We start from the raw sequence: 14,250 nt of genomic DNA, 5'->3' as shown, positions 1-14,250 counted from the left end.
TGGCACCAAACCAGGAGAACAGGGCTCGGCCTCCAAACACAACCGCCATGCCCTCCAAAACACGTTATCACCGTTCATCTGAGCCGTCAGTCTGCTTTGAGTGACTTTATAAATGCATCATACACGCCCACATGCACCACAAGCATTGTTGTTACGGCACGGTGACATTGTGTGCAAGGTGTCAAGGGTGGGGGCAGAAACACTGACATACCGGCACTGCTGAGGGAGCTGCTGCTCTCCGAGTCTGATGGCATTGTGGACAGGACGCTGTAGGTGGACCCTGTGGAGGAGAGAAAACACGATTAATAACTCAACACTGACGCTTACAGCGCTTTAATTAACAAAATGCTCAATGCTGGCAGAAAGGTAGCACGGAAAATAGAGAATAATTCATCTTCAACTCTCTAAAAACGAAGTGACGTGACGTGGTCAAGTATGGTGACCCATACTCGGAATTAGTGCTCTGCACCTAAGTGCACACACACAGCAGTGAACACACACAGCAGTGAACACACACCCGGAGAAGTTTCAATTATTGTATTAACATTCACACACCAAATCAGTGTGTCTGTGTGTTCTATATATAGGGTCTAATTATTTATTCATTTAGGGGTTTTGTGTGTGTGTGTGTGTGTGTGTGTGTGTGTCCCAAAACAAGGACAATTAAATAAATAAGCAAGCATTTAGATTGCACAGCAACACTGAATAAAATTAACCACAAAACAATAAATCACAATTATTGTAATTATTATTGTAATAATAACTTATAACAAAAATAATGCATTACAATAACAACTTAATTATAATAATTATTTTATCTAAATATAAATATATTAAGTATACAAATAATGTTATAACCATATAATTATTATTATTACTATATAAATTATTATTATTACTATATAAACATTAATAGTAATAGAATTCTAAATATATTATTATTATTAAAACAGATAAATGTATTATTATTATTATTATTAGATATTCAAAATTAAAATATCTGTAGTGAATGTTTTTGCTATAGTCTAATGAAATTAGACAAAAAGTTAATTAATGGAAAGTTACTATGCAAATTAATAAGACACTTCAAAAGGATCAGTACAGTTTGCTAATATCAAATGTCTGACTTTTATAAAAAATGGCAGCAAACTTTGTGGCTTGAAAACATCACAGAAAACAGAAAGACACTATAAAACATAACCCCAGACAACAACCGGCTCTATTATGGGAAAACATGAGTATTCCAAAGTGTGTTACTGTGCAAAAACACCCAAGTATGTAAGCAAATATGAATAAAAATGAAATGGATAATTGAATCTTTGAGACTCTTCCACTGCAGGGCTCCTCCTCTTAATGAGCAGAGTGTGTGGTGACAAGAACACGGTTCATTATCACAGGCCCGACTCCACACACACATCCAGCCCGCAGAAGATCAGACACTTGAATCTTCCTTCACTCTCTTATCACATCAGCCGAGACACAGCTCTGCTTCTGAAGAGCAACTTCAGCAACAGACTTCAATGTCTCCCGTAGCCTGAAATAACTTTGGGGTAGCGACGACTGACTGCAAGTGCTACAGTTGCAAAGTTTTTTTTGGTGGGGTGAAAGGCAGATGGAATAAATAGATATTGTATAACGTCTGAAAGCAGACACGTAGTCCTGTGAGTCCTGTACAGGAAGATAGGCTTCAGAAATAGACAGCATGGTTTTTAATGCACTCCTAACTTATTTTGGGTTGAGAGGATGGATGGAAATACATTCACATGAACACATGTGGAGCTGCATGCACTTAATGCATCAATGATTCAATGGCTATAGAGAACAGACGTCACTAAAAAAGGCCTTAGGGAAACAGGCACATAAACTGGCCTATTTCCAATCAATGCAAATTAGCAATAGTCAAATTCTTTGATGACAGTAACTGGTACAACAGGTCATCAATAAAGCCATGCTGAATCTGTGGTTATAATAAAAGAATGTATTGTATAATGTACTGTGGCAAATATTGTCTTGCAGTTTAGTTAATTTGTCAACAAAAAATATTCAAAGGAAAGTTATTTCAGAGGTTAGAAGTTGTTAAATTTGAATTGAATTTTCAAGAAATTGTATTAAGCACTAGGGCAGTAAAAATGAGAACATTTTGGCATCAAAGTTTAATGCATATGCATAAAAATACATCACAAAATCTTTACATTTTTGTGGTAAAAAAAATCTGTGAAGCTTAAATGTTAACTAAAACTATTAAAAATATTTTTTATTAACAGATATAATGCTGAAATAAAATTAATGTTAGTTGAAAAACTTAAACTTTAACCTAAATCAGAAATGTGCAACAAACTTGAAATACTAAAATGACTTCAACTGAAATAAAAAAGCTGAATGTAAATTTAAAAACTAGTTACAAATGACAAATATTGTCCAAATATTGTATTTATCTTAAACTTTAACTAAAAATGAAAAATATAAAAGTAAAAGCAAATAAAAAAAATTATATAAATATACACACACACACACACACACACACATATACAGAGAGAGAGAGAGAATAAATATGATACTAAAAAAGATTCTACTAGAATATATTATTAAAAATTATTATAATATTTAATTAAAATTAATAATAGAACAATATTTGAGCAGAGACACATTTGGCCAAGTTTATGTTGGACATATTTTAAAACAATAGCGGTAGCCCTTCTCTGTCCTGGTGCATTAAGTAGGTCAGAGATGGCATGCTTTGCTCTGGGCATCCTTTGTGTTTGTTTGTTTCCTGCTCTGCACACTTGGTCCAACAGTTGTTTCAGGCGAGTAGACAATCAAACTCCCAACAACCCCCCAGCAAGCATCACAAATACGGCATGACATGCGCTGCTATGACAAATTCAGCTGAATTTTAAATCCTGCTATATGGCAAAATAAAAAAAAAAAGAGGATCCACAGGCTGGGAGTGAACATGCTCTGAGTGTCTTCCTGAAAAATGAACCAGTGCTACAGACAAAAGCTGAAGGCTGAAGCTTAATAATGGATGAACTCAAGAGCATTCATCCAAAAAACACATTTATCTTTTAGCTTTGACAGCCTAGCTGAATCAGTTTGTATGGGGTTGATCTTGAGTCACAAGATCTTATTACAACATGATGATAATCTATTCATACATTGTCTCATAGGCTACATTCACACAGCAGCAGAATACGCTTGTCTGTTTTAGAGTTGCATTCACACACAGTTCAGTTAGTAACCAGAGTGACAACCGCATTTCATAAAACTAAATATCATAAATAAAATATAAAAAAAAAAATACTAGACATATTTAAAAAAAAGAAAAAAAAAAAAAAGAAAAAAAAAATATAAAATTCAAAACATTAACAAAAACTATAATGATAGTGATACTAAAATAACACTGCAGTGAAGCAGTTGTGTCAATATATTATTATACTGAAGCAAATTCATGCCATGTGATGCAAAATAAATACATAAAATGCAAAAAAGTAATAAATAAATTTGGAACAACCAAATATGGTTAATTATGCAGTAATGGCAATATTATTATTTACATTTATGTTAAGAATTTTTTTTAATAACATGTTAATATTGTCATTTTATTAATAAGTTTAATATTAACAGTAATTTTAATAAATTAACGAATATTTTTATTAACATATGCTAATATAGGGCATTTTCATTTTATACATTATTTTTTGCATTCATTTGATTTTGCAGAGTCAATACCATAAAGCAGATGCCTGCAAACCACCATGAATACAAAGAGTACCTTTCTAAGAACTGTGTTTTAAACTAGGTTTTTAAAAGACTGCTCCTTCTGTTTTATATACCATTGGCCCAAATACGACAATCAGCCCCAAATACGGTCTGTGTGAATGAAGCCTTGGGAGTACAGAAATAATTTCCCAGGCTAACAAACTAGATTTTTGCATTTTATAAAAGATGTTTAAAACACGACACCACTAGGATGTTGTGAAAACCATGTGCAACAGCTACGGGCCTCAGCGAGCAGCACTACATTGAGTTGTATCGACTCTGCGTGTTTGTCTCGTTCATGATACTGGGCCGGCAGAGAAGGCGTCAGAATGAGCCTGATAAACGACTCTGTTTACCCACATTTCAGCGCTCTAAATCAAACCGACTTTGGCTGTGCTCCTACTTCTGCTGCAGGAGCCGCTGCCGTTTGATTAAATCTGGAGTCGCCCCAGTGCAAGCTGAAAGACAGAGAGCAATGTGCCCCAGGAGAAGACACATCACATCACAGCCTTTGTTCAGTCACTTTCACATGAGGCCGCATGGCAAGGCTGTGGCACCGAGGGCAAGGTTCAGAGGAAGCAGCCAATCGGGGCTCAGAGGCGGTCATGTGACATGGCAGTGTTTACAGTAGTAACGTGCAGCGAGGAGAGACACATCAGCAGACAAAAGCACTGGACTCTCACATATCAGTTGATGTCACACACAGATACAGGGACATTCCCACTTTTGAGAAGCCTGTGGAAAAATCAGAGATCAGAGGTAATCCAACACTCGCTCAATACAAAAACCACTGAATAACCCCGGGACACATAAAGCACTGAAACGGAGGAACAGAAATCAAATTTTACCTCTACAAGAGCTGCATCTGATGTTACTTGGCATTTGGTGGGGACTTTTTATCCAAAGCACACTACCAGCAGAAAAAGAGCCCCTGGAGACGGTTAAGCGCTCGGCTCAATGGCAGTACAGTAAGAGAGCGAGATTGTGATCTCAGTAACTCTAGTTCTCGGTCACGCCTACTGGAAGCAGCAGCTTTAGCGTAACGCTGGAGAATCTGGGCTGCCAGCAGCATCGCCACTCCTGCATCTCATCTCTTCACATGTCACTCCAATAACAGGCAACCCTTGTGAGTTGTGGGCAAATATTGCTTCTCCTATTGCAAAGCTTGTAAAGATTCGTCACGTGATGAAAAGGCAAACTTTAAAGCTATTTGCCCATAAATTTAGCATTTTTTACTAAACACAGAAATAAACAATACAGTTCAAATGTTCTGGGGTGAGTTTTTGAAAGAAGTCTCTTATGCTCAACAAGGCCGTGTTTATTTGACAGTAAAAACAGTATTATTATTAAATATTATTACAATGAAAATAACGGTTTTCTATTTCGGTTTTCTAATATCTATATATTTATTTTATAAAACCATCACAGCTTTAACAAAAATGTGGATTATGAATAATAACAGGTACATTGCTCACAGCAGGTGATCTAAAGTCCAGAAGTAATGGTCTTTAAATGGTGGTGAATCAGTTATAAAAGCATTGCTCTGATGACTGTAGCAGTGGTGCGTTAATGGGATGAATTTAGAAATGCAGTTTGAGTGTGAAAGTAAAGATTACTGTGTTGACAATCTAACAGCAAGCTCAAGCACAGCATGCTGTCAGCACACTAAAATCCTCCCAGACAGCTATCAGAGAACAGCCACACACACAAAAGGAAAAAACAAACAGACAAACAAACACACATATATATTACAATTTATAGATGCAATCAAATTCTCTTTTTTTCTTTTTACTTAACATTCAAAGCCTAAAAAGTACTTAAAAAATGCAGCCTATTCAGCTGCATATTCAGATTCGTGCTGTGGCACAATTCATAAACTCAGGTTGCATTTCACAAATCATCAAATTAAAAAAAAGTCACATCTCAAAACCTGATCATGCAGCAGAAAAATTTTGAGGGTGACGCTTGCTGCCTTTTTATGCCATAGAAATATTTTTAAACCAGAAACCAGATTAACATCACCAAAAATACTCGAACCCAAGCATGCCGCACTCATCTGATTGTGTTGCAGTGACAGGTACATAATGCAGGCTTACTCTAATATAGCATCTCCCTACGGGACACATGGCCCGTTTTCCGATACCCCACTGTAGTCCTTCCTAGAAAAAGCTCCATGTGCCAGTCTGATCACCCGCGCTCAGATTAAGAGGCATCAGGACTCATGCCGTCTCAAGTCCTCCTGGGAAGATTGTGCGTACGAGCCTGGAAATGGTAATTACGATGTGATGTTTATACAAGTGAAGTCGGAAGATTTTTTTCTTTTTACACTGACTGAAACACAGAAAACCTTTTAGCGCTTATGCAACAAAATGAAGAGCAAAATATAACCATTAAGGGTGTAAATTATGCTTTATGTATTTTATTATTCTCGTTCAGTCACAGAGAATTATGGGAAATGTTACTGTAAAAAAAGTAACTTTAAAAAAAAAGTCAACTGTTAATAGTTAACAGTAGTTAGCACGTAGACTATACTGTTAAAAAGTTTGGAGTCGGTAAGATGTTTCATTTAAAGGAACACTGCACTATTTTTAGCTCATTTTCCAACGCCCCAAGAGTTTCTGGGTCTGGCAGTAGCACTTTTAGCTTAGCTCATTGAATGCGACTAGACCATTAGCATCTCGCTCAAAAATGACCAAAGAGTTTCGATATTTTTCCTATTTAAAACTTGACTCTTCTATAGTTACATCGTGTACCAAGACTGATGGAAAATGAAAAGTGGTGATTTTCTAGGCCGATATGGCTAGGAACTATACTCTCATTCCAGCGTAATAATCAAGGAACTTTGCCGTACCATGGGTGCAGCAGGCGCAATGATATTACGCAGCGCCTGAAAGTAATCCCCATCTAGGTAACTAGTTATGATATAGCTGGGGACATTTTCAGGCGATAGTATAGATAGCTTAACGTTAGTATAGATAGCTTAACAGACAGACTAAAACCCTCAAGTCCAATTCTGAACAAATCCCAAGTTTCCCACCAGTAAGTACAACATTTGGTGGCATTCATGTGCTCTCATCAGTACGATCACTCTGATATGACTTAAAGGCAAGATAAGACCATCACAACTCTGTATATTTCCATTACCTCACAATAACATTTAGACTGTGGCACTTCCGCAGTTCCTCTGCAATTAAGCAGCCTGGGAACACTTGAAAATGGTAATGAAGTCCTTCTTGATAGCTCAGCCTCTCATGGAGAAAAACAGGAGGCTTGTGTCCTTTTAAAGAGATCTAGACCAGCGTCTATCCATGTGGACACAGTATCATTTTGTCTCCTTTAATTCCAGCGTTAGCAATCACTCATGCGTTCTGCTGCCATTAAATGATCAGGCGCTGCTAGCGAGTGTTCACACCACAAATTGAGCTGAGATCAATACTGTTTGAGTCAATGTGAAAATGTGTGTGAGCGCATCACCATCACAAGGGATATTGGGTTTATAAAATAGCTTTATTGAGCCACGTTTAACGATGAGGTATTAAGTTTAACTATAACAGCCAGACAGATAGATAGAAATCTCTCTAGATCCAAAAAGTAAATGAGAGCTGCTATACAGACTAAAAGCAGTGCATTCTCAAATGCATTTCTTCTAGCTAGGTGGATAAAAGGGAAGCTGACATGCAGAATATAAATGATAGAGGCTATCCTGTCCTTGAGTGTGACGTTAAGAAGCAGAGATCCTAAAAACTCTTTAGATCTGAAGTGATGGCCTTGAATGAGAGTGGCATCAGTATTAATATTTCATGGCATGAGCTGTGCTTCACAAAGTCAGGAGTAGTGCACGTCTACAGAATACTCTCAAAACTTCATTCACAAAATCACTACTGAGATTTTTACCAAGAACCGTTTAAAATAACACAGTTTCTTGTGCTCAAATGGTTTTCAGTTGGAGGCTCAGCAATAAGGATGATGTGCTGACCTAGGGGCAATGTGAGATTTTATTTTATTTTTATTTTTTTGCCAATTGGTGAAACGGTCACTTGCCTTTTGGTGTCAGTTGATGTGCTGCTACTCAAAACCTTACATTTGCTGATTTTATATATTTTATTGCAAGGCATATAAATATATATTTGCGCAGTAGCAAATGTAGCTAATTCTGCTGATTTGTCAAGATAATGTTTAGCATGTACATACAAAATTAAATTTAAAAGTTGAAAACATTTTAGTTCTCAGACATTAATTATATGAAAATAAAGGAATTTAAAAATATGAAAAAAAAAAATAATCCAAAATGCAATTTAAAGTAAAAACAAATATCAGTGGAGTATACAAATTAATATTTGAACAAACTTGATAAATACAGTAAAAGTGCTAATTATTTCAACAGCTTTAGTCTTGTATAATTAAAAAGTGACATCTAGAGCAGTATAATATTTAAAGGTTTGGGGTTGGCAATTGTTTTTTTAATATTTCTTGAAGTATCTAATGTTCACCAAGGTGGCATTTATTTGATCAAAATATAGTAAAACAGTAATATTGTGAAAAATCACAACAACTTAAAATTAGTGCTGTCGAACGATTTGTTCGCACGTTTTATGTGATATTCCAGTTTTGCGCATAGGCCTAGTTAAATTTAAATCTTTGGATGGAAACATTTGATCAATTTAATGCATCCTTGCTGGATAAAAGTATTAACCCATTTAAAAAAAAAAAAAAAAAAAAAAAACTTAATGAGCCCAACATTTGAATGTTAGTGTATACATTTGTAATAAGTTTGTATTATTTAAATACCAGCATTAGCTACTGACAAACCTGTATTAATCAACCTGTTAGTCAACCACTTGCAAATTAGCAACAAAAGAATTACATCTGAAGTGCAGCAGTGTTTCAAAAGACTAGGCTGAGAATTACAAAAAAAGCTTCCATGTTACAAAAAAAAAGCAAGGATGCAAGTATTAATATGTCTGCTCAGAAATATCACTGTGTCAAACACACCACTTTCTCTTACTGAGAGGCTCAATTTCTAGGGCTGGGGGGGTTAAGAGTCCTCTATTTGATAAACGGTCACATTGTAACTGTCTGTCCGCTGCACTGATCGACTGGTATCTCAGAGGACAGCCCCCGTGGTCCATATTCAGCTCAAGCTGCTGACGGTGCAGACTGGGGCAGTTCATTTAAAACAAAAGGCCTGTTGTCTCTGTACTGGCCCTACATTTGACTGCATGGAGGAGTTGCCACTCGCCCACTATGGACAAGCCCTAGCCCGTGTGAAACAACTGCACTGCTCCTAATTTGAAATGGATGATACCATAAAGCACCAGTGTCGCATTCACCTGCCCCTCAGCTGAGGCGGACCATAGGTCACAGCAATAGCTTCAGATCACAAACCATAGCATCATGCTGCTTCAGAATCAACATCAATGTTTACACCACATAAACTGTGAACAAATGATAGTTTTAATGGTAAAAGACTCTAAACATGCTACTAGAAAAACCTATTAAATAAGAAGTTCCGTTAACATAGAAACAGTGAAAAACTGTAGCCCTTGTAGGACAATTCATGGGATTTTACAGTAAAATGGTAAAAAACTGTCAATTGACATTACTTGAATTCCCTGTTTGATGCTTCCCATTTGAAGGTTTTTCATTTAAATAATTATGTTTCTCCTTAGTTTTTCGTATCAATAGTACATTAGGGATTTTATATGGTTAAATTAATGCTTACTGCATTATTTTAGTTACCATGATTTTGCTTTTGCATGAACGATTCGGTGCACCTGCTATACATTAGTATTTACCTCAGCTTGCGAAAAAGCTACTTGTGATGAACTTTTATTCATCATGTGGCTTTCTCAAAAGCGTCTGTGTATTTTAGTGGTTTTAGGTTAGTATATTAATGCTGTAGAAGTTAAACTGAAATATACCATTTTTAAATTTCAATCAGTCAAATCGGTAGAATGTTGCTACCGTATTATTTACAGCAAAGTCCTGGCAACCGTTTTTTTCTGTTAGTTTCATGTAGAGTTCAGTCTGTATGAGAAAAACAGCTCTGAAATGATGCGAATTAAAAAGACGCCAAGTCAACAGAAATGATCAGGGATGGGTTTACAGTAATCAATGTGTTTCGGCTTATGGAAATGTGCAAGTCTGCACTATGGTCATTCGAATATCATCTACCGCACATAAATCTCATTCTTCCTGTCCTGTTAGAGAGATTGATCGTCAACATTGATCTTTTTTCTCCCTATTTTGGTTGATTTATGAGGTTGTGAACAGGAGAGTCATGCTGTTTGCAGTTCCTTTAGCCTGTGTGCTGAACAGTTGGAGCTGCCGCTACAAACCTCTCCGCTGAATCCATCCAGCCCCTCCTCCACCCCTCTGAGCCTGTGTGTGTGTGTGTGTGTGTGGATGAAGACCTGGCAACGAAAAGAGCTGAACAGTGGCAGCTTGGGAGAATGACTTCAGAGCAGGTTGATATCAGCGCAAGTCATCGCACTTGCATACGGCAGAGTTATTTCAGGCTGTTTGGAGCCTGCAGGGGGACAAGACTCGCCTTTAGCGCTTACTAACACGGCTAAATGTAATAATGACATGAAGTGATTATCACAGCACTACGGGAAAAGACATTTCAGAAATACCTTTCAGCTCAAATCAGCATAAGCCCTGCAAAGAATGCATAGCATCTTCAGAGAGAGACCTTAGACAACACGAAATAAACGAATCTGGAGATGAATAACCACAGCTGAGCATAGGAAATATAAACAGCTCCATGCTTATGGATTTCTTACGCACAAATGGGTGTGTGTGGTTTGTGCACATAAAATAAAACCACAAAGTCAGGTGGGACTGTGCCGGCATGCTCAAAACCCAGAGTGTGTGTGCGTGTGTAAACTGACAGTAATGCTCTACAGCAGAGGCTCTCATTGGGTGGGTCGCAGATGTGTTCTGATAAGGTCTTGGGCAGAAGGATAAAAAACAACGCTAAATGCTAATAATAAAATAGAATTGTTAATAAATAAATAACATTATTAAGTCTGAAATGGAGAAAATATAGTAGTCAGCATTTGGAGTGGATCAAAACCTTTCAGCAAAGCTGTCCTAAAAACCAAAACAATACCCGCTCTTGTCTTAGGACGACTTTGATTCACTTTTTTGGTCCACTTCAAATGTTGAAGTCTGTACTTCAACAACATAACATTTTGTTGTTGAATTCAAAATCAAATTCATCTGTCACTTAGTAAAAGCCAAATTATGCAGATGTTCTATCAAAGACCCATGTTCTATCAAAAGGAGAAAAAAAAATGCACAGCATGAAAAATGCATATTCAATTTAAGATTTGCTAAATATTACATGTAAAAATATGAATATTTGAGTTTTTTTTAGACACTGCCAAATAAATAAATAACAGATACGGTACCGATATATCTGTATACGGCATATGTAAATCTAAATATGCATGCTCATTCAGTTTATTTTTACAACTAAATATCGAACATCAGCCAATAAAAAGTAAATAAAAAAATTAAAATAACATTTAGATGTCATACTACCATTCAAAGGTTCGGGGTCTTCAGAACACACTTAATATGATGATTTGGTGGTTATTTCTTATTATTAATGTTGCAATGATTTTGAAAACAGTTGTACTGCTTAATATTTTTATGGAAACAGTGATAACTTTTTTTCAGGTTTCTGCCAAATACGGTTTTAGCAAGGGTGCTGAAAGAATGAAACCACCAAAATTAAATTAAGCCAACAACAAGAGTATGTGAAGCACTCAACGGTATAGTTACTCGTCTAAGTTCATATTTCCTTCTATCAACACCTTCAGTTGGCTATTCTTTCCAAAAGACCTCACAGTGGAGGTTCATGACCCCACCACAATCATCCTCAAAAACACAACACATGTACCAATAAAGATATCATTAATCTCACATATCTGCAACTGCATCATTACAAAATCAGATGAACTACAATCCTTTCAAACCATTTTTAAAGATTCAAGAGCATTCTTACAGGTCTACGAACACAGCACATGTATGTTCAAATCGATTTGCCATGGTAGTCTGGCAAGTGTGTTTCCATGGAAACAAGCCCATAGCCTATTCCATAGACGTGAGTCTATGGAAGCACTTGGTTTGAACAAAATAAAAATGGAAATGATATGACCCATGTCATGGGCGATGAAATAGAAGCACATCTCCATGGGAAAAATCTTTATTTCAGTTACCCATGATGCCTTGTTCTGATCGCTGGAAATATATTGAAGATGTAGAGCATTGACCAAGAAACCCTAGTGTGATCTTTGATCAGTCAATAGCACTTTCATCCTCATCTGTAACATCACATTTCAACCTGTAGAAGACCAGCTTTGCTCTGTCATAAAAAACAATCCCAGATCAACTGCTTTTATATTTCATATCATCTAAAATAAGTTACCAAACACCAGTTTTAAACATGTATCCAAGCTGTGCATGTTCACCTCCCAATCCTCTATCCTTCCTGCCAGAGTGACTTCAACTGGTCAATTCCAGCACTTGACTATTGATCCAAAGCTAAAAATAACTGCAAACATCATGCAACACCATTTAATCAAGTCATCGCCACGTCAACCTCCAATGCACAACAATCAAAAGCATGACTTCATCATCGCCTGTGCAAATACAAAGACAAGTCATGCTGCAGCTGCATGCACGCAAGCAAATACCATTTCTACATAAATCTGTTCACTCATGTCTATCCCAAAAAGTCTGACCAAGTGCTTCTATACTTCATATTAATTTACAACATGTTACCAGTTATCAGTTTTAAACACGTGTTCTGATCCACATCATGAATCAAGCATGATGGGCATGTTCTTTTCTGCCAGAGTGACTTCATCTGGTCAGCTGCAAAGACATGTTCTGCTGCATGCAAATACAGATTCGACAATCAATCACATCACACACCATGTCTATTGAAAACACTTTTAAATTACCCTGTACTAGTACTTTCACATCCATCTAGAAGTCAGTTAGACCAACAAACATCAGTGTTGTTAGCTTGTGTATTTTGTGATGCACATCATGAAGCAAGCATGTTCACTTTACTATTGATCCAAAGCTAAAAATAGCTGCAACCATCATGCAACACTATTTCATCAAGTCATGGCCACATGTCAAGTGCACAATAATCAAAAGCATGACCTCATCATGCATGCAAATGCAAAGTCATGTTATGTTGCATGCAAATAATGATTCTAGCAATACTCATGGTCAACATCTGCTAGAAGTAATCAGACCACCAAACCTCTGTGATGCATCATGAATCAAGTATGTCCAGTCTGTAGTGCATCTTACCAGAGTGATCAGCTGGTCCTCCGTTGGCGAAGAGGGCAGAGTACAGGTGAGGGTATGTCTTCTCCAGGGCCACACAGAGCTCCAGGAAATGGTCGCTCTGCTTGTTCATGAGCATCTTCAGGAGCTGGTCCACTTTCTCTGCGCTGGAGGAGCAGTTCTGGTCCAGCTCGAAGGCTTCCTGCTCGCTGAGGCTTCCCGATTTACTCAGCAGCTCTATCAGCCGGTCTGCATCCGTGATGGACTCCAGTAAGTTCTGGTGGTACCGGTGAAGTAACTCTTTGTGCTTGGGCTCCATTGCAGTTCCTACAGTTCCCTAGCTAACTAGCTAGATCCGCGCTATCGCCGTAGACCCGAGTCCCCCACACAAACCCGATGAATGCAGCAGCAACTTCTTTCTGTCCGCTCACTTGTAGGATTTGAGCCAAGGCGCCATGAGATGTGATGGCTTAATGAAGCGGGTTTTCATTACAAACTGCAGAAAGGCACAGAAGCCATGTTTGTTGCCTAAGGCTGTTGACTGCACTAAACAGCGAGACATTTCTCCGGATCACTTACGCGAGGCAACTTCGTCCATTTTTCCCTGCGTTTCGGAGGAGAGCATGTTCGTCTGCGTTTATAGTTTCTTCTTGGCCATTTATGAAGCGCTGTGCGGACTCAAGTGTAGGCAAAAGTAGCGCAACTCTTCCCTACTCAAACTGTACGCTCCGCCATGTCTCGGTATCTCAGCAGCTGCTGTCAATCAACTTCCCGTTCTATGTCCATATACGGTAAAGTGGGCGGGGCATTTCCCAGAGACACACCTGGTTTTCTCCCATGGGCGTGCACTACTTCTTAAAAATTCGGAGGAAAAAGGCTACACGGTTATGAGGATGATGCATCATGACATAACAAGTGCAAGGGGACTTTACGCTGGAACATGTGCTGTGCACCGCAGACTTTTGACTGTTTCAGTATATGTGACTGTGCTGGTTTGTGATTTTATTATAGTGTAACAATATAGTCTAGACATTTAAATAAATAAATACATTTAAAATTGGAACATTGTGCCTGCTGGTTTATAAAAAGGTTATCAAGTGGTCTCAAAGCCAGATGTAATAGTACATAAATTACTTGTTTAAAAAAAATGTAAATGTTATATGAAAGAATAATTAGTAA

The 14,250-nt window shown here is 37.5% G+C and overlaps 1 protein-coding gene across 2 annotated transcripts in view; it reads right to left on the bottom strand.

Moving 5' to 3' along the window:
• LOC306884750 (disks large homolog 5-like) overlaps positions 1 to 13,855 on the bottom strand; it is a 56,986-nt gene extending 43,131 nt beyond the window's left edge. The window contains exons 1-2 of one of the 2 annotated variants that reach the window (XM_079440925.1): positions 13,096 to 13,855; positions 212 to 280 (exon numbers count right to left, since the gene is read on the bottom strand). In XM_079440925.1, the coding sequence (XP_079297051.1) occupies positions 212 to 280; positions 13,096 to 13,390 (364 nt within the window). In that variant the 5' untranslated portion in view covers positions 13,391 to 13,855. The remainder of the gene's footprint in view (positions 1 to 211; positions 281 to 13,095) is intronic. The other variant, XM_079440924.1, reaches the window with a different exon arrangement.
• Positions 13,856 to 14,250: the final 395 nt, after the last annotated feature.

This window comes from Barbus barbus (genome assembly GCF_936440315.1).
Source record: "Barbus barbus genome assembly, chromosome: 18".
Classification (NCBI taxonomy): domain Eukaryota; kingdom Metazoa; phylum Chordata; class Actinopteri; order Cypriniformes; family Cyprinidae; genus Barbus; species Barbus barbus.
Note: the sequence above shows the minus strand (reverse complement) of the source record. Positions and strands in the feature narration are given on the sequence as shown.